General features: G+C 47.0%; 1 protein-coding gene across 1 annotated transcript; it reads left to right on the forward strand.

The window, feature by feature from the left end:
• The first annotated feature begins 1,264 nt into the window (after positions 1 to 1,264).
• CNTN2 (contactin 2) lies at positions 1,265 to 26,610 on the forward strand. The gene is made up of 22 exons (XM_074977366.1): positions 1,265 to 1,319; positions 7,276 to 7,420; positions 8,478 to 8,653; positions 9,457 to 9,552; positions 9,925 to 10,134; positions 11,346 to 11,445; positions 11,752 to 11,927; positions 13,326 to 13,462; positions 14,278 to 14,407; positions 15,474 to 15,624; positions 17,095 to 17,222; positions 17,852 to 18,027; positions 18,187 to 18,307; positions 18,663 to 18,821; positions 18,948 to 19,097; positions 21,146 to 21,216; positions 21,759 to 21,993; positions 22,436 to 22,551; positions 23,884 to 24,070; positions 24,870 to 24,982; positions 25,078 to 25,246; positions 26,401 to 26,610. The coding sequence occupies exons 1-22, from the start codon at positions 1,265 to 1,267 to the stop codon at positions 26,508 to 26,510; spliced, it is 3,111 nt and encodes a 1,036-aa protein (XP_074833467.1). The 3' UTR covers positions 26,511 to 26,610.
• Positions 26,611 to 27,088: the final 478 nt, after the last annotated feature.

The raw sequence follows: 27,088 nt of genomic DNA on the forward strand, positions 1-27,088 counted from the left end.
GGGCATTAACGGGGAATCCAAAGCACTCTGGGAGACTTCCCAGAATGCCCTTGGCCACTAGGAACATGAATGAGGGAATATTGTTTTTCACTTATGATCTTACAGCAACATCCCAGAAGGTAACTCCTATAAAACCTTTATTACTGAATAAATTTTTAGTATGTTATAATAAAATCCTTTTACCAATCGCTGTTTCCACTCACACTTTTCATTAACCTCCCTTATGCACACACAATGAATGACTCTTTTGAACCTCCTTACATTTAAAAAAAATTGTGGTCCACATTTACAAAATAAGCATGTGCACACACCACCACAGAGAGAGGGAGAGAGAGAGAGAGAGAAATTGCTGCGTACAGGCGTATAACTAGTGTAGCAATTAGGGCATTGTGAGGCTGGGGTCAGCCATGGTTGCTGAGACTCAGCATAAATTCAAACAAGCAGGACTAGGGTTCGATCAACAGTGAACCGCTGTTTGACAAATAATTAAAGCCAGCTCACTCATGACAAGACAGCAGCCTTGCTGGGAGATGGAGAAGAAAACATCAGGAAGAAGCTGGCACAAGTAAATATGCAGACAGCTATTGAAACCCTGCCCCTTCTATGCTGACAGCTCCTGTCCCACCTGTACACTTGGGACTATTGTTTAAGGGACACAGTGAAGAAAAGCAGAATGAAATTTCATTCCACTCAAATGTATACATATATTTTATAAAGCAGAGAAAACATAAAGTGCAGTTAAAATCAGAGAAGTGGCCAATTGACAGAGCTGCTCTCCATGTAGCATCAAGCCTTACCGGCTAGCGAGCCTAACCAAATTCACCTTTTTATCCCAGTAGAGGGAATGCCTCTGTGGATATAACACTGGACAGGGGCTCAGGAGGTTGGGGTTTTTTTTTTTGTTTTTTTTTTTTTTGAGAGAGAGAGAGAGAGATTGACTCCGGGAAGGAAGTACAGAATCATAGAACTGGAAGGGACCTCAAGAGGTCATCAAGTCCGAGGGAATGATTCCCCAAACTCCTGCTAGCTACCAGGTGATCAGAGAGAGGAATATGTTTTTTTGTGGTGTCCTTCGCCTTGCAGCAGGACACCCTGTACAGGGAACGCTGCACACCAGTGAGAAAGTCAGTGGAGATGTCACAGCTGGGCATTAGGCTCTGAAACTGGACTGCCCAGCTGCTGGGAATAAATCTTCTTTTCTTTCTCTTGAAGGGTCCCTGTGCCTATTCCTCCATAAAGACAATCCTCATCCCAGAGGCACAGGATGGGAGCTCCCATGGAACTGGTTTTCATGTCATTAGCTATCATCACCTTTTCAGGTAAGAGGGGGCCTGGCTGCCTGGGAATGCGTGTGGGGTGGTGGCACCCACTGACTCGTAGCATGTACACAGCAGCTGTAGACCCCACTGGGTTGTTTGGATCCTTGTGAAAAATGCTGCATGTGGAATGATTTGGGGCACATGATTCACCGGTTACACATCTCGCTTCACAGGAATCCTGTGTGTTTTACACATGGCTTTAGCATGGTTTGTGGATGTTACTCCTGTGGCGTTGATACAGCTCAAGAACACAACTTTCTTGTCTAAGTTCTGATTGCACCCCTGGGCATGTGGGGAGGGAAAATGTGCAGCATGCTGCAAAGTGGCTGCCCTGCATTCAAAAAAGCAAGGAAAATGTTAGGAATAAGTGAGGTGCGTGCTGATTGCACACAACATTGCGAGAGCTGTGTACTCACTCTGCATCCAACCAAAGTCTAGGTACAAACGCACAGTTGGCAAAACTAGTAACTAGGGATGTGCCCCAAGGATCTGTACTGGGACCAATCCTATTCAAGCTATTTATAAATGATGTGGAGAAAGGGGTAAACAAAGGGGTGGGAAAATTTGCTGGTGGTACTAAACTGCTCAAGATAGTTAAGAACAAAGCAGACTGAAGAGTTTCAAAAGATCTCACAAAACTAAGTGATTGGGCAACAAAATGGCAAATGAAATTTAATGTTGATAAATGTAAAGTAATGCACATCGGAAAAAATAATCCTAATGACATACAAAATTATGGGGACTAATTTAGCTATAACCACTCAAGAGAGATCTTGGAGTTATTGTGGATGTTCTCTGAAAACATGCACTCAAATATGCTGCAGCAGTCAAAAAAGCAAACAGAATGTTAGGAATCATTAAAAAAAGGGGTAGTGAATAAGACAGAGAATATCTTATTGCCTCTGTATAAATCCACGGTTCTCCCACATCTTGAACACTGTGTACAGATGTGGTTGCTTCATCTCAAAAAGATATATTGGCATTAGGAAAGGTTTAGGAAAGGGCAACAAAAATTATTAGGGTTTTGGAATCAGTGTCATATGAACAGAGATTAAAAGACCGAGATTTTTCATTTTTAGAAAAGAGTAGACAAAGGGGAGCTATGATAGAGGTCTATAATATCATGACAGGTGCGGAGGAAATAAGTAAGGAAAATGTATGTACTTGCTCCTATAACATAAGAACTAGGGGTCAACAAATGAAGTTACTGGGTAGCAAGTTTAAAACAAACAAAAGGAAGCTTCACACAGTGCACAACCTATGGAACTCCTTGCCAGAGGATGTTGTGAAGACCAAGACTTCATTAGGGTTGAAAAAAGAACTAGATAAATTCATGGAGGATCAGTCCATCAAAGGCTATTAGCCAGGCTGGGTAGAAATGGTACTCCTAACTTCCGTTTTTCAGAGGCTGGAAATGGATGACAGGAGAAGGATCACTCAGTGATTACCTGTTCTGTTCACGCCCTCTGGGGCACCTGGCATTGGCCACTGTCATCAGACAGGATACTGGACTAGATGGACCTTTGGTCTGACCTAGGGTGGCCATTCTTGTGTTCTCCGAGTTCACTGAGAGTGAAATTCTCCCCTCCTCCTATGCACCACTCATGTCCCACTTCGGCAAGTAGGATCTAGGGTTTGTTCTGGCCCCCTGCACAGGGATGAATTTCAACTCTTCGCATGGCCACCTCCTCTCTTGGCTTTTCCAGAGGTACATTTTCCACAATCTCCCTGATGTGAAGACCTCTATTTGCTATTCATGACCAATTGCTGCTGAATCTCAAGGCACTTCAGGCTGTGCTTTAAACAGACATCCTCCCAGCAGGGAGACCATTCCTTCAGATAGCTGAGAATTAGATAATGCCTGGCCTAGATCATGAGACAATCAGCCTTTAAGGAAATAGGTCGGACCTAAATATGGTGGATTCAGCAAGGCAGGGCTGGGCCTCACCATTAGCCAACTACATTCATGAGACTTCATCTGCACTCAGGCCAAGTCCATAAAGAACGAATCACTAGAAAACTCTGTGGGGCCATTGTCTAGTGACCTTTAAAACTTTTGATGCAAACAATATTAATAACCAAGGGGGGTGTAGCCAGCAGAGAACTCAGGACTCCCGGGTTCTTTCCCCAGTTCTGCCACTGCCTCCCCTGGGATTGGGCCATGTCACTTCCCCTCTCTACAGATCGGTTAAATGAGGGTGATGACCTCACTTGAGTGCTGAGATTACAAGTTTGTGACGTGCAGAGAAAAGTCTCCAGTGAATAGTGTTGCCAAAGTGCAAAATACTATGGAGTCTAAAAATATCTCTGTTTCTCAGTACTGAAAAGGAGCCGTAGGAAATGCACGGAATTTGTTAGTAACCACATTTGTATCCATCTGCTCCCACAAGAAAGTGCCTCTTTAAAAATAACTGCTTTGGGTTCGGTCTTCAGTCTGCCTGTTCACATTTGCTAATAAAACCAATTTGTTTCCATTTGCCCAGCAATGCCATAGAGCAACCAATACAAGCTGTCTATGCTTTAGAATTGCTGCTGACACCACTTTGAACCAGAGAGCACGACTGCAGCATTGATGCTGTCTTCCTAGTCCTCCCTTTGCTGTGTGCAGGATCAAAGAACCCAGCCTCCCAGAAAGCTGGTCTTTCCAGATTTGGCATGCAGCATGTTCTGGGCAATGAGAAGAACAATCTTACCGGCAGGAATCAGCTAGCTCTTCTATTTAGGGTGGGGCTGGTGCAGCACCCCCCTTTGCTCACTGCAGCAGAAAAGGAGTTTTGTCTATTTTTGTAATATGATGTGGCCTTTTTATATTGCTAGAGGTTACCATGCCCATTGTACAATATTTCACGCTCTGAGCCACAACACAAGTCCCACATCAGTGTCTGAACTCTCCAATATTTCTGCCAGTTTATTTCCAGACCTGGGGGTTATCATCTTTTTCTATTTATTCTCACATCTAATTTATTTCCTCAAGTGAGTTCCACTCTCCTCAAAGGCAGCATTTGAGATACAGCTTGTCTTGTCCCATTCCACCAGCTGGATGGCCTAGGGCACTGGGTTGAGAGGTTAAGTAAGGTAGCAGCTGTCTCATTTTTCACAGGACATTCCCAGTTTTGACTGGGTCATCCTTCTTCCTGTGAACTAAGCTTACAGGGCAGGAATGTGCTTCAAAATATCCTTCTGGCTGTCAAAAATTTGCATCTGGAGCTCATGACCCTGCAATGCAACCTCCTGCTGTTGTGACAAGACGACTTTGTCCCAAACAACCACCATTTAAACGTGACAGGTCTAAGGTGGAGTAACTTGCCCAGAGTCCTACAATGGAGTCAACACAGCTCAGGCAGGCTTAGGATCTTCTGTCCTCCTGGGCTCAGAGCCCTTCATCCTAACCTTTTAATGCCTTATTTTTTAACCTTGATCTGCTTGTATTGCTGAACAAGTGAGATTTGGTCATTTCAACCAGATACTGGGGAATCAGGGAAATAAATTTGTCTGAACTTCTTTCACCATTAACATATAGAAAATCAATGCCTGACAGTTACAGACCATCACAGAGAAGGGCAGCAGAGGACAACAACAACAGTGTTTGGGTGGAATTAGAAGGGAAGATTAGCCAGGCTTGGCTTTTGTAGCTTAGAAAGCAGAACCCTGGACACACAGGGCAATGCAGTCGAGCATTAATAGCACAGCTCTTGGATGATAAATAAATAGAAATCATTTGCCATTCATTACTAATGACTTAAATGGAAATCTGGTTGCTTAGCTGTTAAGCCTCAGTACATTTGCTTTTTATTCTTGGAATACATTAACACACAACAGCCTTATTAATTCTGTATTTAACCCCGATTATTTTATCGGCTGCCCCGCAGAGTTATGAACAGCACAGAGCAATTTCCAGCTGAGACCAGCTCCGCACATCTGCTGCTGGCAAGGCCAAGAGGAGAGGCTCCCGGCTCCTGCTAGTTTCATTTTTGGGAGGGGGCTATTCCAACAGCAAAAGGGGGGCATCCAAATAGATTCAGGAACGGGCTACGAAGTCCCACAATACCACTTCCCTGGTTTCACCACCCGTGGGTCAGATTGTGATGCTAGTGGGGCTGCTACCCAGGTGAATTACATGGGGGTCACACAAGTCAACCTGGTCACTGACACCTAGACTGATTCCAGCTCATGTGCAGCCTGGTATGGGGGCTGAGTGGGAGGAATCAGCTAATTGGTTAAGATCCAGGCACCAGACGCAGCAGTAAGCAGCCAGCAGTTCAGAAAGGATTTAGCCAATTAGCCAAGTCCCTCTCCACTCCTGCCCCCATCCCTCTATGCCACAGCAGCCAGGACACACACGAGAACCCTCTGAACCAAAGGCAAAGGGTGTCTAAGCCCAGAGAAGTCCTGCTGGGTATTTCTCAGCTGGAAATCACTCTTGCATAAAACATGACACTTATCAGAGGCGCTTCATTGGAACAGTGGTCCCACGGTCTCCCACAGGGAAGGAGACAGCCTGACAGCAGGCAAGATAGCATCAGGTAGTTATTAATTCATCTACAAAGCCCTCAGAGAGCTTCTGCCAATCATACCCAGCACTCAGGGTGGGTGGGGAACTGGGAGCTCTCCTTGGCTTAGTTTAGGGGCAGCTGGGCCTCATGCTGAGGTGTTTGCTGTCTGGTTCAGCTGTGGATGTGTGACAGTCAGGGGAGTGGGGAGAGAGACACCATTGATGGTTGTCACCTCAGCAGCTGCTTTTGCTGTTAGATTTCACAGGTTGATTTTTAGTATTATTACTATTTATATTACCATTTTTATGACCCATGCTTGGGAGGGTGCTCAGTCTGTGTTTCCATCTGTCATGAGCACAAAGTCAAATCTCTCCTGATGACACAACACTTGGCACTTTCAAGCCAAGACAAGTGAAAGAGCTCCCCTCCCTTTTGCAGAAGGGGAAACTGAGGCTCAGAGCAGTGATGTGACATGCCCAGAGCTGGACACCGAAAACAGGTCAGCTCATTCCCAGTGCAACATCCCAGTTAGTCCGCACTCACTCACTGACTACAGAAGCATATGTGAGAGCTACAGTAAAGCAAATAGAGAGGACTTCCTCTCCGTCATGAAATGAGAAGTAAATGAAATGCAAGAGGGACAACCAGCAGAAATCCTGGCAGGTGCTTTATATCAGCGAAAGGGAGCAAAGCAGGAAGCACCAGGTGCTGTCCTAAGAACTATTCCACAAGAATACAAACACCACTGTTGCACCAGTAACCTCCTACTAGACCTATGAACCTCATGCAGCACCACAGGACAGATTTTTAAAGGGGGTTGAATGCCTAAGATTTAGATAGGTGCCAAGTGAGGTTTTCCAAAGTGCCTATGTGGCTAACTCCCATTGATTTCAATGTCTTTATCTGCTTCTGTAAAAATCTTTACCTTTAAAAATCTGGCCCTATGTTTCCAGGCCATCTGTGTGGTCAGCCTCTACCTTTGCACAAGGAACTTTCCTCTAAGATTTGCTGTTTCAAACTTGGAAGTGTCTAGTGCAAAGTTCTAACCAAGAGTTGAACTTTCCAAAGTCCAGGGGAGCTTGCTTGGGTGGAGAGATTGGTACAGGACCCCTCTCTCACCAGACTTGTGTTCCTTTGAAAAACTGTTTTGACAAAACCATTCCCAGTGGACAAGCTGCTTTTCTGCACAGACACACAGGCACCCTTCCTTGGCCCAGGCCTGGAAAACTCTTCGTAGGCCTGTCTTGGCCACTAGTAGATGATGGGTTGGAATCGCTCCTTCCCTCCTTGAGCTGTGGCAGGCCACTCTGAGCTCCATACAGTCCCCGGTTCCCTGCCCTGATCTGGGCTCACCCCTGCAGGAGTTTCCTTAACCCTCAGATCCGCCATACTAAAGTTTGCTCCACAACCTCCCATGGAGTAGCTGAGCACATCAGGATCTCTCTCATGCTGCTCCCTCACAGGATGGTGCCCAGCCGACACTACCATGAGAAACTATGGACCAATCTTTGAAGATCAACCAGTCAACATCCTCTTTCCTGAAGGCTCAACAGAAGAGAAGATAACTTTGACTTGTCGCGCAAGAGCCAGTCCTCCTGCAACTTACAGGTAAGGGGGACAGCTCCCATTTACCTGTCCTGTATCCCTAAATGCCATGATGCTGCAACAATGCACAGTTTTAAGTGCCATAGTGACACAGATTGTCGGAACGCCTACATAACTGTAGTGGGTTTTAACTACAACAGAAGAGGAATCTCCCATGTCTATACGCATGCTAGCTGTTCTCAGTGTGCTGTGGGGTTTAGTTATGAAGAATCCTGGAGGCCTGGTTTTCAGTACAGGGTCTTGCACAGCTAGGTCAATCCAGCCCACATTGGTACTGATGGCTGTTTGTAGCCCCTATGTAGAATGCGCTGGTGGCATTTTCTAACAGATAGTTGTATATATCACAGAAGTCCCCTCACTGGCATTCTCATCAGAGAGGGATATAGAGTCAAGCACTCAACACATGAAGGGTGATTGAATCATCTTCCGGGTCCAATCACACCCCTAGGTCAGGACTGGGGCATGGCAGCAGGGCAGCTTGCTTTGCAGTTGTCTGTTCTTTAAAAATTCCCCAGGGCTATCCACCCAGCACTTGCTGCCAGCAAGAAGTTCACACCATCATTTTAAAAAAAAAAAAAAAAAAAAAAAAAAGAAATTATGAAGATAGATACTAGCTGCCTCTTCTGTGTATTGTCCCAGCATGTCCATTGTACATCGCTGTGGGGCTTTTAGTCTCAGTGTAATTCTAATGTCAGACGTCCCAGCCATTCGCAATCCAGAAATACTCCATCCCACCAAAACGTACAGTTGAAATTCATTTGGGATCAGAGGAACAACCAGCACCCTGGGCTTTTCTGAGACTCTGGCACTTCTATTCTAGTTTGCTTCCCATAACAGTAGAGGCAGCTGAGAAATAATCCACCTTATTCCTATGGGCACCACCTTAGTATAGGAAATATTGGCTTCATCTAGCAGCAGATAACAGACCTTACACTGCTCCCCATTGTGTGCCCCTCACATGAGGGGGTGGGCAGCATGCACTGGTAAGCATGATGTGACCATGCAGCTCTGATCATTGCTTCTTCCTCACTCTCTCCCCATGCCCACGCACTATCGGCAGGTGGAAGATGAATGGCACAGAAATGAAGATGGAGCCAGATTCCCGGTACAGGCTGGTTGGGGGCAATTTGGAGATAAGCAACCCACTAAAAGCCAAGGACGCTGGGTCTTACCAGTGCCTGGCCTCTAACCCCATGGGCACAGTTGTAAGCAGAGAAGCCTACATCCGCTTTGGCTGTAAGTCACCTGTTCAGTTCTGCAGTGCAAATGGAACCCAGCTGCAACAGCCCAGGAGGGCTGAGGGGGGCGGGGTGCGAGAACCAAACCTCCCACTGATGACACAGGGAGACAAGAAAGAGGTTTCCATAGCCTCCCATTGTTACTGAGTTGGATGGGAAAGGCTTCCATTCCATTGTCTTTCTACCAACTTGTCTCTCTCAAGAGACATTCATTCAGTGTCATGAGGACAGGCAACACAACTTCTACTTCTGCACATGCAGTGCTGGAAATCACCTGGTACCTACTATCACATTCTCAATTAAATCTTATAGCACTTTCCACCAAAGGGAAAGGATCTGCCCAAGCCCTGTGGTGCAATTAATTAATTAATTAATTCAATGCACTACCAGGAAAGGGGAGTGAGGCAGGGTCTTTTGCCCACCATCTGTCAATCCAGTGGAAATCCAGGTGTATTACTGAAGAGATGAGTGCATGGGTCTGTGTGGGGCTGGGAAGGAATGGCATCATTCTCCAGCATCTCCTGCTGGCCAGCCTATGGAGCAGTGCTGGTAGCATTCTTGCAGAGACAGCTAACAACCCCGGCTTTCTGGGCGCAGCAGCTGCCTCACTGCCCTGCCACCATGTCGTTCTCTCCCTTCAGCGTCCTTGGCCATGAGCCATGCTCACGCCAGAGCCACACAACATGCCTGCCCCTTGGGCCACACCACACCTGATTAAAATGAAACATGTCTCTCCCCACCATCCTGCCCCACCACAGCTTCTACAGCTGCTTCCCTGCTGGTTTCACTGTGCTTGTTCAGTTTTGCAGGAATTCTCAATGGAAGAGCGAGATCCCATGAAGATCCCAGAGGGCTGGGGTGCCATGTTCACCTGCAGCCCGCCTCCACATTACCCAGGTGAGGCAGTGCTGGCAACGATGCAATAGAGCAAAGGGGATATCAGACTTAACAGCAGTTTGGGAGCAGGTGATGCATGAAATGGCCTCATGCAGTGAGACAGGACCAGGCCCACAGGCCTGGCCCTTTCTTGTTGAACTTTTGCCTGAGAACTCTAGAGGAGCCCATTTTCAAGAGTTATCTTTGTCTTGTAAATCAAAGGAATAACGTGATGAGGCTAGCGACATGGAGAGGATGACCACCACTCCTAGAGTGACTTAGTGTCAGACTTGTCCCAGCTTGGGAAGTAATCTTCTTGGATTAGCCAGCTTTGGAGATGGTCCATGGGAGCCAGCATTTCTCACACTACACCTTCAACTCTTTCCAATACAGGCCTGTCCTATCGCTGGCTCCTGAACGAGTTTCCCAACTTCATCCCAGCAGACAGACGGCGCTTTGTCTCCCAGGTGACAGGAAACCTTTACATTGCCAAGACAGAGGCATCAGACCTGGGCAACTATTCCTGCTTTGCCACGAGCCACATTGACTTCATCACAAAGAGCGTCTTCAGCAAGTTTGCCCGGCTTAACCTTATGGCAGAGGGTCAGTGCTCAAAAGACACTGAGTGAGAGGAACATGTGTCCCCAGAAGCTGATTCGTCGAGAGAGAGGGAAAAGCTCTCCAAGATAATGTAGGGAAGGCAGGAACTGGATATTCCTTTTCTCTCTGGGTCTCCAGTTCAAATCCTGGCCCAGTCAGTAGTTAAGTTATTGTAACCTGATGGTCTCAGGTTGGTTGTTGGTGTCACCCTCCCAAAAGCACCACCACAGTGGCACTGCCTGAAAGCATCAGTAGAGAGGTCCAGGAGCAAACAGTCATGGCACTGCAGGGTGAGAAGAGCTCCTCCATAGGGATGGGGCCATAGCTGAGAAGCAATAAGAGATGATGGCAAATGCAGCAGCTTGCTCAATGAGCAAGGTGATCATTAAGTGCCTATTACACCAGTGCTGCAGGATCTGCGCTGGCTGCCCATTGGTCCCTGAGTAGAGTTTAAAAGTGTTGGTTGTGACCTAGATGGCTTTAATGGCTGGGACAACCTCTCTCCTCATGCTACATTGCCACAGTTGGTTCAGCAGGGTGCCAGAGGCAGTTCCTCCTTGTTATAGAAGAGAGGGAGCTGCTGGCAGGACATTTTCTGCAAAGGCTTTGGCACTCTGGAATTTGATTCCATCCTTCATCTTGCCCCCCTCCAATCCCCCCCGCCCCCGAGAAGCCGAATTGGGTGACCTTCTAGGTAGGCTGCAAAAGACATCTGTTCATGAGAGGGTTTTGCAGAGACCTGAGGTCATGCAGCCCATAATAAGTGGGTGAAATAGGGTCTCTGGAGCCATCTGGCAGAGTGAGTTCCCACTGGAATGATTTTTTTAAAATGCTTCTGGCATTTCACTGTATTGCACGATGGACAGACATGTTAGGGAGCCTAATGCCCAGAATGTGTGTATTTTTATCATTTTAAATCTAAATAAATGAAAAGATCCCTGTTTCACAGATGGACAATTGAGGCACAGAGAAATTAAGTGAGTTGTCCAGCATCGAACAATGAATCTGTGGCAAAGCCAGGAACAGAACAGAGGGCTTTGCTTGGACAAGCTTTGGATGATTAGTGGAAGCCAATGCAGCCGCTGTTGTCTTTCAGATTTCGATATGTGCTTTGAGGAGACAAATTCTTGCAGGGACTTTTGCCTTTTAATACTTTGTGACTGCACAGATCTAAAAGCCCTGCCATCTCCTCACCAATGTTTTTCTTTCAGCAGATGCCAGACAATATGCACCCAGCATTAAAGCCAAGTTTCCTGCTGACACCTACGCTTTGGCTGGGCAGCAGGTGACTCTGGAGTGTTTTGCCTTTGGAAAGTGAGTATTCTTCATCCATTTCATTCCACCCGTTGGTGGCGGTGGTAGCATTGGAAGAGAGTGACAGATGCTCGGGCCTTCGTAAGGATGGGTAGGCGGAATAGCCTCGCCTCTGTAATTCCCAGTGCAGAGCAGGACGAAGGGTCAAACCATCCTTTCAAATGGTGGAGACTTTTTATCCTGTCTACCATGTGAGGGCGTGTGGGTATTGATGGAGGGCAACTGCACTGCACTGGATTTGATTCCATATTGCACTAAACATTAGACCCTGAAGTTTTGCTTCACTGCATTTGCTTTTTTACACAGCCCTGTCCCTCAGATAAAGTGGCGAAAGGTGGACAGCTCACAGTCCGCCCAGTGGATCTCCAATGAGCCCCTCCTGCAGATCCAAGATGTTGATTTTGAGGATGAAGGCACTTACGAGTGTGAGGCTGAAAATGCTAAGGGAAGAGACACCTACCAAGGCCGCATTATAATTCAGGGTAAGACCCTGAAACAAGACCCTTCTCAAAGTACAACAAGAAGCCGAAGGTAATCTGCTGAGCCTGGGGGAAAGCCAGTCACCTCTGAACCTAACCAAATCCACAGCAGAAACCTACAGGGTTCCCTATAAGCCAAGCACTTGGGCAGCCGCCCAGGAGAAATTCAGGTGCCGCCCAGCTGATTAGCAGAGCGCCCACAGCCAGCAGATGTATTTCTATTTGTGGTGCACGTCTGCAAATGTGTTGGTGCACATAAAATTTATTCCACCCATGGCTGGAAAAAAAGAGAGAACATCCTGGAATCCTACTAAACAAATGCCCAGGTTTCTGCTCTTTTGCCTTTCTTTCATCCCTACTAAAAAGAGTTCTCTTGAGCTATTCTGTTGAGATAGAACCCCAACTGGGTGTATCAAATTCAGCTCTCTCCAAACACCCCCAAAGCACAGATTGGTGTGATTGTGCTATCATCATAACCCAGATCTTCCATCTGGATCCAGCCTTCCCCACTGCTCAGCGCTGATTGGACTTAGGGCTCCATTTAATTTCTAGAGAGAGAGAGAGAGAGAGAGGTCACCATGTGCTTCCTCACATCTGGATTTCCCCATCATGTGGTAGGTACAGTTTGTGTGCAGAGTTATGAGGGGGGGAACCCACAGAAGCTTCATCTACACTAGAATTTCTCTGCTCGCGCGTACACATTCACACTAGCTTGATACAGGAGTGTTACCGTGGTAGCCCGGTTAGCAGCAGCCCTGGCATGGCTAAGCCATGCCAAGTACATACCCACCAGTTTTAGGCAGATTTGTACAGGTTGAACCTCTCTCATCTGGCACTGTCAGAATCTGACCGGTGCTGAACAGGGGAATTTGCTGGACCACTGGAGGTCAGTATTGTCTAGCACATTACCAACACTTCCGTTGCTTGCTGGGCTCTTAAAAGACATTTAGGGGTAAATTACCGCTAAAGAACAGCCCAGAACACTGAAACCCTGGACTGGGGGCTATAAACAAACCTTACAGGACCACGTGAAACTTGGCCACACCCAGGATAAGTAGTTGTCCAGCTAACTAAAATCAGTTGCCGGATGAGAGAGGTTCAACCTGTACTGAGCACTGCCTTGGCTACACATGCTAGCATGGGTATGCTGCTGTTTATACTGGCACTAACTCAACGAGCACCAGCACAAGTGTGTGGACATATATAGCGGAATCAAATCCTTAACTCATACTGTAGATGAAGCCAGTGAGGGGCAACTGGCCTTGCAATAGGAGGGCACGACTGTGGGATAGTGTATTGTGACGAATCACACCACTCCCATGACGCTGACATGGCAAGTGCCACCCCATGTTCCTCCCACCTGACCTTCCTGGCTCCTACATTGCTCTTGCCCCTTTGCAGCTCAGCCAGAGTGGCTGAAGGTGATCACAGACACAGAAGCTGACATCGGAGCTGAGCTACGCTGGAGCTGTGCAGCAGCTGGCAAACCCAGGCCTACAATCAGATGGATGCGGAATGGGCAGCCATTAACCACTCAGGTACCGCAGCCCTAGCTTGGAACAGCGAAGGGCACACCTCCACCAGTGCACATGATGCAACTCTGCAACAGACAGACCCTACTGTCCCATTCCTACAGCTCCATGTAGTTCTGTCTGTTCATCACAGTCCTCACCCGCAGCATCCCATCCCCTTTCAGTCCCATGAGCCTGCCCAGCAATGCCAATGCAACTTGTGTCTGAGCTAGGGCACTTTGCCACCTGCTACTCCAGCACAGAGACCCCCATAGAGCTGTACCACCACCTCTCATGCCTGATCCCCAAGATCCTATCCAGCTGTGACAGGGAAGTTCATTCCTGGTCTGCAGCACACTCCGTCTCTTCTGATCCTAGTGTTGCCTGAACAGAGACCGCCAACTGCATGCATATGGGCCAAATTTGGGTCCTAATTTTACCCTCCACTCTCTCCCTACCCTAGCCCCTTGTTCCCCTTGCAACGGAATTTGTTGATATTGCCAAGTTCATTTCACATGCTTATTCTCACCATGCCAGTCACTCGTCATTGTTGCCAGCAGCCCTGGAACTCTACATGCAAGTCTCAGAGCAGGAAAGCCTCCTCAGAGAGTGGGGCTTTCCTCTAACCAGTCAGTAACCAGTCCATACATCCCTACACACTGTACTGCACTGGCATTCAGCTGCCACAGTGGTGAGAGCCCTGGCAATGCTTAGCTGGCTAGACTGAACATTTATGCAAACTTTGGAACAAGTTGGCATAGGAGAAGAAATGAAAGCAGCTGTGAACAACGCCTGATTCTTGCGGGTCCCTCTCTAATCTGCTGGCCTTCTCGTTTGTGCAGAACCGCATTGAAGTGAGCAGCGGAGAGCTGAGACTTTCAAAGTTAGCCCTGGAGGATTCTGGCATGTATCAGTGTGTAGCTGAGAACAAACACGGCACAGTGTATGCAAGTGCAGAATTGGCAGTGCAAGGTAACTCACCATTTTCCCAAAGACCCCAGGGTTCTGAGGGCCATCTAGACACTGAAGTGCTTTAGATACTGTTCTAATATAGTTATAGTTACACTACATTTTTCATAACAAAAAGCAGTCCAGTAGCACTTTAAAGACTAGCAAAATAGTTGGCTAGTCTTTAAAGTGCTACTTGACTGCTTTTTGTTTTGATAGTGTATAGACTAGCACGGCTCCCTCTCTGTTACATTTTTCATCTCTGTCTTTTGCAAGCATATGAGAAGCAGCTATGCATCACAGAAATGCAGCACCTCTGGCATCGGACACATCATCAACTACTTATTTAAATTACAGATTTGCGTAAACTTAGACCCCATAGAAGACACACAGTTCTGGAGAATTAACTCCTCCGTTTAGCCACAGGGCAGCTACAGAACAGATTGCAGCAGCTCAAGCATCTCCCAACGTCACAGTTTTCCCCTGTCCCAGAGGAAATAGTTGTGAGAAAACAGTTCAGTATCCATGACCCAGTGAGTGTGCTGTGGCTGGCAGAAAACGCAGATCCCATGCTCATGTCACACAGATGAGTTACAGGGTATTTGTGTTGATACTAATCTGAGCTGGATTTGAACCAAGCGGCAGCTGTATAACAGCAATACTATGTATCAGTTTAGGACCACAAGAGAAGCAGAATTCCATAGCCAGATGAAAAGAGACATTTTAGGACCCCTTATGCATTCGGCTGGTTTGAATTTGCTCAGGACTCTAAAGCAACCCCTCCCCGCCAACATCTCTGAAATTGGCTGGTCTTGTGTCTCAGCAAAAAAAAAACAAATACCTGCAAGCCGTAAGGTTATATCACCATTGCCAAAGGCGATACACCAGAATCAGGGAGCACCTGTCATGGAACTGCCAACACAAACCAGCAGTCACTGAACAATGGGGCAATTGTTCGTGAATCATGCTATTGTTATACCTCTGTCACCCTGCAGTTTGGCAACAAAGCAGAATCCAGTTAATGCCGTGACTTTACCATGCTTATAGACCAGGATTGGAGGAGATCCCTTAATCCTCTTTTTTTTCTTAGCCTTAGCGCCAGATTTTCGATTAAATCCCGTGAAGCGGTTGATACCAGCAGCCCGCAGTGGGGAAGTCATCATCCCGTGCCAGCCAAGAGCAGCACCAAAGTCCACTGTGATCTGGACCAAAGGAACTGAACTCCTCATCAATAGCAGCAGGTACTAGCACTGAGTCTGCTTCTAGCTAATAACAGCAGGAGCTAAAAACATGACCTCCCTTGAAAGCGACTGCCCAGCCAATAACCTAGTGGCCCTCTAGTTAGCACCCCTGAATATCATGCAAGACCTGGGTCAGTTTGTTAGTCCTTGAAAATGTGAAAACCTCTTGTACTGCTCTGCAGCAAGCCCTCCGGCAGACCCAGGAGCTGCATGCACTGGGGCCTTCCTCAGGAAGATGGAGGCAGTTAGGGCCACTATAATGGCTACTGCTCTAGTGAACTAGCCATGTTAATCTGAGAATTGTCAAAGCCAACTAGCCATGCTCAACTGGCCAAATAGCCACACGCAGCCAGCATGTTGGACACCATAGGACTTAGCGGATGGGAAGAACAAACTGCAGGAAAAAAATGGCAGGAGAACTGAATCATCTGGGGGAAAAAAAGTGTCCTCCTGCATCACAGGGTGCACTCACCCCTGACAACGCCTCCTGCTGGCCATCTGAGAATTCTGCTGGTCTTGTGCTCTCCCTCTGCTGGTGTTTCTGGCCCTTCTTGCTCCAGGAACTGCTGTCTCCTCTTTGTGGCTTGGTCCTCCAGCCAAACCCTCTGCTTTTGGGGAATTCAGAGTCTTTCCAGAGCCACTGGCTGGGGGCATGTCTCTAACACCCTTTGCCACTCCCCAGTAGCTAGTAGGTCTGCCCGCTACACTGGACTCCAGCACAGGGCCCTGTAAGAAGCAGCCACAGTCCCACTCCTTGCTGCTGTTTTCCTGGACTTATTCACGCACTGCTGACTCTCATCCTCTCTGGGTTTGCTGGTTTTCAAGTCCCTCCACTGAGGGAGTCACGTGAACCAACTTCACTGAAGTGTTTCCACAAATCTACCCCTGCCCACTCCTGCTCTTGAACAAGGAGCCTGTTCCCAAATGCTGGCCTCCTTGTTGCCTAAGCCTCTTCTGCTTGCAGCCTAATGAGCAGATTGGGCTCACCTGGCCTAACTCAGCTCTTTCGGGGGATTGTGGGGAAAGACCCCCATCACACTTCTCCAGTTCCCACACAGCCTGGCTATGCCAAGAGGCTGAGAAGCTGAGTAGGTTTGAATGAAAAAGGCTAAAAACAGAAGCAGTTTCAGGTGGAATGGAAGCACAAATCCTGAGCCCACCAGCTAATTAACACAGGGGAGCTGCATGGAACACTCTAGGTTAGGAAGGCTCATGTTCTCCCACTGCAAAACTTCCACCAAGGGTACATTATGTAAAATTGAACCTCCAAGCTCCCTTCTTTATGAAAGCTACTGACCTGGGCTGTCCTCCCTTTGCTGCTTCTTTTAAAAGTCTTACACAGTTTTTTGCAGTCTGGTCTTGATGACCAGCATCTCTAGGGATGTCAGCAGCATCTGGGAATTGTAGGTCCAGTGGGGCATGCAGGTCTGGAGTCCAGGCCAATTTAATCTCGCTTCTTTCCCTCTCTAGGGTGACTATTACCCCAGAGGGCACCTTGATCCTCCGGAATATCAGCAAATCTGATGAGGGGAAGTATACCTGCTTTGCAGAGAATTTCATGGGAAAAGCCAACAGCACAGGAATCCTCTCAGTTAGAGGTAGAAATATTTTTCTTGTTCTCTGGCTGATGCAGCAAGGAGGGTGCTGAGAGTGCTCTAATGTGAAGGAGTCTCAAAGGGGTAGCCATGCTAGTCTGTAACTTCAAAAAAAAAAACAGTCCTGTCGCACCTTAAAGATGAACACTTATTTATTAGGTAATGAGCTTTCATGGGTAAGATCCACTTCTTCAGTGGGTGTTACACACAAAGGTTCACTACCTAATAAATAAAATTGTTTGTCTGTAAGGTGCAACAGGACCGCTTGCATTTTTCCCCCTAATGTGATGGAGGCATTTTCTTCTCCTTCAATTCCCAGAAAGCAATCCAGTCCTCAGAGGGAATCACACCCTTATCTCTTGGCAAACATCAGGACAACCCTTCTGTTCTGCCCACCTCCACTATTCCACAAAAGTTACCAATGAACAATTGTCTCTGAGAAAACACTTCTATTTTCCATCCAATTTAATTCTTTTCTGTCCCTTGGAAAACTGCTTATGATTCCTAGTTAGAGAAGGACAAATCCATGAGTGGTTTTGGTTTTGCAAATCAAGCTATGTGTTGTGAATCAGAAAATGACCAGGGCATGGATGCTACATCTGAAACTAACAGCTGTTTCACCACCTCTGCAGATGCCACCAAAATCACCCTGGCACCATCTAGCGCTGATATCAACTTAGGTGAAAATATTACCCTGCAGTGCCATGCCTCCCATGACCCAACTATGGACCTAACTTTCACCTGGTCCCTGGATGACTTCCCCATTGACTTTGACAGGTCTGAGGGGCACTACAAGCGAGCTAGCATGGTGAGTATCAAGGAGTTCTGTGTTGATGCCCTCTCCAGAAACCTAGGGCAAAGGGGGAAACAAAACCTCTTGAGTCCCCTTTGATACAGTGCCTTTGTCTCTTCTTGGATGTGTGCAGTTTGCCAATCTTCTGACATTGCCTTCTCTCCCCGGGCATAGAAAGAGGCTATTGGGGACCTCGCCATCCTGAACGTTCAGCTCAGGCACTCTGGACGATACACATGCACAGCCCAGACAGTCGTGGACAGTGCCTCTGAGTCAGCCATGTTGATTGTCAGAGGTAATTTTTTGGCCAATTCCTTTCCAGATCCTTCATCCAGTGCACAACAAGCCTAACCCAACTGGATTCCCTGCCAGGGACCAACGTGATCTCACACCCTAAAAGCTCCCACCAACAGCCATTTAAATTCCTCATAATCTGTGATGCTCCTTTGAACAATGAAAAGGGAACTAGTATCTGGAGGAGATTCCTCGCCCAAATGTTTTCAGGGATGATATTGGGGCTATACTTCAGGCTACACCAGCCTGATTATGACCGACTTTGTTTAATTTATAACTAAATAATTAAGCTGTGACTACCCTTGCCAACCCCCCCTAGGGCTATTAATGTGATTTTCCTTCTCTCACTGTGGTAGGACCTCCAGGGCCTCCTGGGGGTGTGGTGGCGATTGATATCAGTGACACTGCCATCCAACTGAGCTGGAGCCGTGGCTTTGATAATCACAGCCCTATTGCCAAATACACCATCCAGGCCCGCAACCCACTCTCCAACAAATGGAAGCAAGTGCGGACCAGTAAGTGTTTTTATGGCAGCAGCCCTGCCTTGGCCGAAACAGATAGCTCTGGGGGTGGAGAATTTTTTTTTGCTTTCTGACTGCCACTTGCTCTATTGGTTGTATTCTCATGTTATTGGGTTATAGATCCTGCAAATATTGAGGGCAATGCGGAGACGGCCCAGGTGGTAAACCTCATCCCTTGGATGGACTATGAATTCCGAGTCATAGCCAGCAACATTCTTGGAGCTGGGGAGCCTAGTGGACCCTCCAGTAAAATCCGCACCAAAGAAGCCGGTAGGTGCATATCTGCTTAGGGTTAAATGGGGACATCAGGGATCATCTCTCCCTACTCCTCTGCAATGGAACAAGGTGGTTTTCATGTTGTCTTAGGCATCACCCCAAGTTCATCATGTCACGTCAAGTTCACCCACAAAATATGCCTTTTTCCTTATCTATCTACATTCTAAGGACAAAGGAGCAACAGTGTTGGATTACTGCTTCACAAATATTATTTACTATATGTTAAGCGTTGATAATGACCTCAGACTTGTGCAAGATGTGAAAATAAAAACACTCCCAGCCCTGAGTGTTCTATACTCTGAGGACTTTTATAGAACCCTCAGGTTAAGAAATGGAAAAGACCTATTAGATATAATCTAGTGAATTTCAATCAGGGATACAAGTACTACTAGGGTTACGCAGAGGTATTCCAGGGGTACCGCTACTCACCCACTTAACTGCCTAGTTTTACAACAGGCTGCATGAAAAGCACTAACCAACTCAGTACAAACTAAAATTTCACATAGACAATGACTTATCTACTATATATCTGTCTGCTCAAGAACTCCTCCTAAACAGTCAGGGCTAGGACCATCAAATTTGGTATACAGCTTCCTCTTAGCAAAACTCAAAGCAAGGTTAGGGTTTGGTTGTATCAGGAAAACGGGATGTGCCTGGAATGGGATTGCTCCTCATAAAACCATATGGAAAAGAGACAGAATCACCAGGCAACTGAAAGGGGCTGACCGAGCATGCACCGCCCCCATCTGGGACTGCCCCCTCCCCAAAGCACCCTTTAGCTAGGGCTGTGTGGTAGATGAAGCTTCCCCTGCACCCAGTTCATAAGGAAACATCGCTGGCTGTTCCCTTTTGTCAGGGAGCAAGGATAAAGTCTGGCTGGGGAGTGTAGCGGGCAGATGAACCTGGACCTGCCCCAGCCAGGGATCATGTGCCCTCCCCGGCTGTGCCTGCTGGAGCTGCAGCAGCCATGGCGTGGTGCTTCTCACCTGAACCCCACACTGCTGCAGTGAGAGAGGTATGGGGTAGTCCTCTCTCCAGAGGGCAGCCTGTACACTGAACCCCTCCTCCCCAGCCTCACCCTGACCAATGATTTAAATGAAGCAAGGACATTTTCATTGTATTTGTCAAAACACAAACATTAAGGGTGCAACTATGCTTGGAACTAACTTCAAGGTTAGGCACTACTTCGAAGTAGCCAGCAGAGAGTCTGCACATATTTTCCCTTACTTCAAAGTTAACTTCAAAAGAAGGGAGCCCGTCTTTGAAGTCCTTACTCCATTCCTGGGAATGGAGTAGTGCCCTACTTCGAAGTTTAACTTTGAAGGAGGGTGTGTGTAGATGCTCACGTTGTACTTCGAAGTTAGCAACTTCAAAGTTATTTTTGTAGTGCAGACACAACCTAAGTGAGTTAGAGAGCCAGGCAATGCTGGGTAAATCCTGTAATGTTAGATCAGTGTTTCTCAAGTGGGGTGGGGCAGGCGTCATAATTTAGTTTATAGTGACATGGTAAAAATGAGAAAGTAAGCACATTTTCAGTATTATTGTGCTGGGTCACTTGTGTTTTTAGGTCTGATTTTGTATGCAAGTAGTTTTTAAGTGAAGTGAAACTTAGGGTTTGTCAGACAAATAGCAATCTGGATAGCTTGAGAACCACTGTCCAACCTACTGCAAGGACAGGGTGAAGCCCCCTGTGTACAATTTACTGTATATTAAGCCCATACTACTTTTGATCTTAGCCAAAAGCTCAGGAGCTTGAAGGACAGACTGGCACCAGAAGGGCTCTGAATGTGTGTGGTCAACTGGCAGCTCCCACCTAACAAAAAGTCACCCATGCTATGCTCTGAAAACCCACTGCTCCCAACTGACTTTAGGGCCTACCTGAGCTCAGCACTTCTGAACATCACACCTAAAATACCTTAAAAGTAGTGGGGCCAGCACAGGTTTGAGACTTGAAGGGAGTTGTTGGTGCCCAGGTTTTGAAGTGTGCCTGCTTTTCTTTTGCTATTTCTTTGTTTATTAAACTCACACATTCTTTCTCACAGCGCCTACTGTGGCACCATCTGGGCTCAGTGGAGGAGGAGGGGCCCCTGGTGAGCTCATCATCAACTGGACGGTGAGTTGGCAGCATGCGCAGGCCAACAAAGAGGCCAGAAGAAGGGAAAGGGAGGAGATTTAGCTCTGAAATGGGAGAAAAGAGGGGCTATAAAGGGAGACAAAACAGAAAACGAGGGTGAAAAGGAGACAAAAGCAAAGATGGAGGGAAAGGGGGTATCTTAGATATGAGCCTTATTCCTCTGCAAACGCTAGAGAGGGACAGCTATAGGTCCCTGTATACAAATATTTCAATGCTATTATGCAAGGGATGTGGGCTATTTTCTTGTGAATATCACAAGACTTCAGGAGCAGAGGCCTTAAGAAAACATGAACTATCACAAGACTTGTAGTAATGCTGCAAAGGTTAGCAACATCGCCGTGGCATTTATGCAGTGCTACAGAGCCAAACTCTACCCTCTGCTACACGTGCGACAACCTCTCTCATTTCAGTGGGATCTGAGCACACATGCCCAAGGGCAGAATTCTGCCTATTGTGTAGACAGCATGCCCTGTGGATGTAAAATCAGCCTCAAGCCAATGGGTCCTTTCATTCACAAATAGCCAATGCTGCGGGAGTACCAGAATGGAGAGGGCTTTGGATACATCCTGTCATTCCGCAAGCAAGGCACCCAGGTGTGGAAGACCGCCCAGGTGCCCCACCCCGAATCCCTGCACTATGTTTACCGTAATGAGAGCATCGAGCCTTACACCCCATTTGAAGTGAAAATCAAAGCATACAACAGGAAGGGGGAGGGACCAGAGAGCCTGATCGCCATTGTGTACTCCGCCGAGGAAGGTAAGGAGGGAATGTGGTGACTCAGTCTGTGGGCTCAGCTGTTATGTCTGCTGCTGCGTCTGCTGAGAGGAGCTATTCCAGGCTAACAGATAACCTCTGCTAGGAATCATTCCCTGTTATTACAAGGTCGGGTTGATGGTGGCAATCAGGCCAGAAGGCCTGCAATACAAAACACACATGTTCTCCCACATGCACCTACAAACACATGCACAATGCAGAAGAGACGTTCACTCCCGAGAGGTTCTGTAGCCAAAGCCAAGCTGCCCTGTTAGTTATATAAACCCCATATTGACATCTTCACTGAGGCCTGTAGTGAGCATACCTGCCCCATAGCCACTGAGCTGGAGTCTGGCCGTGAAACTACTCTTTTCTGGGCAATCATCCTGTCACCCACTGTTACAAAACAGACTTCGTGCTGTGGTTTTCTTCTCTCCTTTGCCAGAACCAAAAGTGGCTCCCTCCAGGGTTACAGCCAAGGCCGTTTTGTCCTCTGAAATGGATGTGTCGTGGGAGCCCATTGAACAGGCAGACACAAATGGAGTCCTTCTGGGCTATGAGGTAAGAGAAGGGAAGGGCTAGAATGAGACTGACAGACTCCAGCTGCCACACACCATGAGGCAAATTACTTGAAGTAATGCAGTTCAGAGGGGCTTATCTCCCTAGGCAACGGGAACTGAAAGCAAATAACATGCCTGTGGGGCCTCCATTTCCAATGGTGGGGAAAGGAGGGATTTCAGAGGATTCCAGCATCCCCTCTGGCTGTAGTGATGCTGATTCTGTGTAGCCCACTAGAGAAACTATCATGGTGGGATTTGCCATTCCACAGCCAACGGCTTTGATGCTGGTCCGAGGCAATAGGTAATATGCACAAGGTCAAATATTCTTCTGATTCCAGTCAAGAGCTGGGCAGGGTAAAAACCCTAAGGTTTGGCCAATAATCCCCTGTGTGAAAATGAGTGCCAGCCTACAACCTGAGTTTCCAAGGAGACTCTAGAAAATTCATCAACCACAGTACAATTTTAGAAAATACAGGTAATTAGAATGGAATCGGTAAGACCCATAACCTGCCGCATATGGAAACCAACATCATGGCATTGTCCTACAGAGAGATCACTCACTTTCACCCTCTAACGCCACTGTAACAGGCTAGTGCTCACCTGCAAGGAGCACCACCCTCTGGTTGAGTGCATATGCCTGCACTGCCTGAGTTTATCAGCCTCTGCAGCTACTCAGCCCTCCGGACTGTGTGAATCAAACACCCCTTCTGGGGTACACATTTACTAGGGCCCATGTTGGCACCTTTGCCATGGTCTTTCAATCTATTTCCCACTTGGACATGGAGTGATGCCACCAGGGCTTCCCCTCCTGGAGACAATGTCCTCACCCTTACCTCAGAGTCCATCAGTTATCTATAGTCCACAGGTTCTCACCAGCTCTCCACGCTGAGCTCTCCATGGTGCTGCCACTCCCTCAGCTAGCCTGTCACCCCTGGTCTTCTCTCCCTGAGATCTCCAGAGGCACTGAACTGACTTCAATCCTGCAGCTCCTTTTATAGGGCATTCCTGACCCCTGATTGGCCTCTTCCTCCTGCTGACACTCTAGCCTCCCTTGGAGAACACATCTATGGTTTGCTGGGACAGAGTGTGGCAAGGCCACAATCAGGGGACCATTGGGGTCTAGACCACCCCATGACACCCACTTGGTCCCCAGCCAGATGAGGCTCCCCTGCCCTGGGATACACTTGAGCTCCTCCAACCCAGAGAGAAGGGCTCCTCGGACAACTGCTCCTGCACTCAGGTCTCCTGTGTTGAGTGGAGTGAGTCTGGTACCTACATGTGCACATAGCTCAGTGGCTTAGACACTAAGACCCTGATGTACTTGTCTGTTTAGATCCGGTACTGGAAGGATGGTGATAAAGAGGAAGCAGCTGACAGAGTGAGGACAGCAGGTCTAGTCACCTCTGCTCATGTGACAGGCCTGAATCCCAACACAAAGTACCATGTGACAGTCAGAGCTTACAACCGGGCTGGAACAGGGCCAGCCAGTCCCTCTACTAACATCACAACAACAAAGCCACGTGAGTGAGCGACATACACAACAGCTATATTCTGCCCCTCTCGGATCAGTGGCAAAAGACCACGTTGATGCTAAGATCTGATTATTTAGAATCTGCATACAACAGGAAAAATATCATTCTGAACTTTCCACTGGTACGAAGCATTTGTTTATAGCACCAAGATTCTGACATGTGGGATCCCGAATCATATCATTTGAATAACCATTGCTATTTATTTGCTCTCTACTTTAACTCTGGCATGAATTTCTGCTGAAGCTAAGTGCCCGTGTTTTATTCCTTATGATAGTCCAGGAATCCATAACTTCTAAAATGTTTGCTTACCCACTCTGCCAGTTTTTCCAGAGATCCCCAGAGAAAAGGTGGCAAATGAAGTAAAACAAACAGCTACTAATAATCAGATTGAAGAGAATGTAAAGTGTGAAAGCTCACACACTTGACAGTCCCCTCGATGTGACTGTAAGGTGTCCAACAGTTTCTAGACAGAGAAGGTTGAATGAGCAAAAATGCATTCAGGCCAAGAACTGTTCCAGCACTGTGATGGGAGTCAATCAGAAAGAAATCTGTCATATCCAGGAAAAACATTATCTGCTACCAGCTACAGAGGGTTGGGGTTTAGTCAGATGACTCTAGCTGAAATGCCACCTTGCTGTTCCTAGCCACTTAGAGCTACTTACCCCAAGCTGGCAGTGGGTTTCAGAAGGTGACCTGGTAAACTTCGGTCTTGCCTAGAGCATCTCTGCTTTTGCTTTCTGCTGTTTCTCATCCTATTTGAAAGTCTCCCTCATCTTGTATCTCCTAGCACCAAGGAGGCCACCTGGCAACATCTCCTGGACATTTTCCAGCTCCAGCATCAGCATCAAGTGGGACCCTGTGGTTGCGAATGCAAATGAGTCTGCAGTCACTGGGTACAAGGTACAGCACATATCAAGTTCTTCTCTTCCATATTTTGCTGAAGAAAACAAATCAAGGACCCCACAACACTAAGCTCAAACCGTGTCTTCCAACAGATGCTCTACCGGCAGGACTCCCACTCCACTCCCACGCTGTACCTAGCCAGCAAGAACCGCATTGAGATCCCAGTGCCTGAAGACTCTACTCACGCCTTGGTTCAGATTAGGGCAACGGGGCCGGGAGGAGATGGAGTCCCAGCAGAGGTTCATATCCTCAGAAATGGCGGTGCGTCTACTCTTCTCTTCTGTTTCTCCCTTCTCTGCCTCACTTTCATGCACGCGTCCTTCAGGTGGATACTCATTTACTGTGGTCATGCACCCAACACCAATTATCCCGTAAAGTTTTACTGACCCTTGGAAACAAAGGTGAACCCAAGGTAGTGTGTGTTAAGTTAAAAGAGCTAATTCTGTATCATTCCTTTCATTGCCTTATTTTTCACCAGGTCTCAGTCTGTGTTTTTGTCCCAACTCCAGCCCATACAGTAGCATGAACACTGGTTCTGGATCCCAATTGTTCCATTTAGACCAAGGGGTGGGAGAGCACTGGCAGCTCTAGCCCAGCTCTGTGACCTGACCAACTTTCCCACATGTGCTTTAGTTAAGGGCACACTCTGCAAAAGTGACCTTTTCCAGTGCTCAGCTGTGGCTGCTGAATCACTGCAGTTAATGCCCCTCCTATCTCTCTGAATTCTTCACACACAGGCAGATCATTATTTAAGTCTACTCAGAAGCTGGTATTGTTCATTTTGGGACAAATTACTTGAAATCTGTACTCAGTTTGTATTCATTTACTTGTCTTCATTGACGTCAATCGCAAACCTCCCACGGACCTCAGCAGAGGCCAGGATTTCACCCTTAGCTCTGACTCAGGCAAGTTTCCCAGTGACTTGAATGTTTTGCCTAAGTCCTTCAGGATTTGACCCATAGTAAATATTAAGTTCAGTCTACACTAGATGGTAAAATCAATGCAGATATGCAATTCTAGCTATGGCAATTGTGTAGCAAGAATCGACCTATTTGCAATTCACTTACCTGTCAGTCTACACACAGGAAGGTCGACGGGAGACACTCTCTCATTGGCCTCTATTACTTTGCACAATATCAGCGAGTACAGGGGTCGATTGCTGACCCCAAATAGTTTGATTTTGCACATTTCTGCCAGATGCACAAAATTGAACCCCTAAGATTCTATTCTCTTTGTAAGCAATGTTCCCCGCCCCCCCGCCCCCGAAAATGCATCAAGAAGAAATAAAGCAGCAGCATCCAGCATTCCAAGAACTAACCTATCACCAAATCCTAAGTACTGTTGGGGGAAAAGACAATGGGTGGTACCAGTACAACCAGGCAATCATTCATTGTGGGTTTTTTTTTCTCTTTCAGGTACAAGTATGATGGTAGAAAATTCTGCAGTTAATCCAGCACCTCATACTGTTGTTATCATGACTAACTCTCTAGTAATGTTGGCCCTGATGGGCTACTGGGAGCTCTGATGCTGGCCAATGCAATCACTGGACACAATTCTTCATAAGCCTGCGAGGACCGATACAACATTTGGCCATTGCAATTATGAGTTTGTGCCACAGCCGCGCTAGAAATAAAAGGGGGGTTGTCTAAATCAACTGAAAGGGGAAAAATACCCATTTTTTTAGAAAACAGAACATTTCATACAAGACGTGGGTCTTTAATCAATCAAAGAATTTTTTAAAAGAAAACAAAAAACACAAGAGGAAGAATTCTGTATGAATTCTGGGAGCCAGCTGTCTTATGTACTTTTATCCAGGAGGTTATTGCCTTATGAAGCCATGTACAAAAATAATCAGACTGCTAAACTAGACTTTTTTAAAAAAAAGTACGTTAGCTTTTGAGAAGAATTCAAAATTATCAGCATGATCCACAGAAACCTTACAGCCACCTCTGCATCGACAACTCTGGCGTTCAAAGATAAAGGGAGAATATTATTGGAGAGGCTTTTCTCAGATGTGGAGACAAATCAGCTATTTTGAAGCAACCAGCTCAAGGAGAAAAAGCCTCAAAAGAAAGGAACTCTTCTATCCAGAAGGAGGGGAAT

Source organism: Carettochelys insculpta, chromosome 26 (assembly GCF_033958435.1).
Source record: "Carettochelys insculpta isolate YL-2023 chromosome 26, ASM3395843v1, whole genome shotgun sequence".
In the NCBI taxonomy this organism is placed as follows: domain Eukaryota; kingdom Metazoa; phylum Chordata; order Testudines; family Carettochelyidae; genus Carettochelys; species Carettochelys insculpta.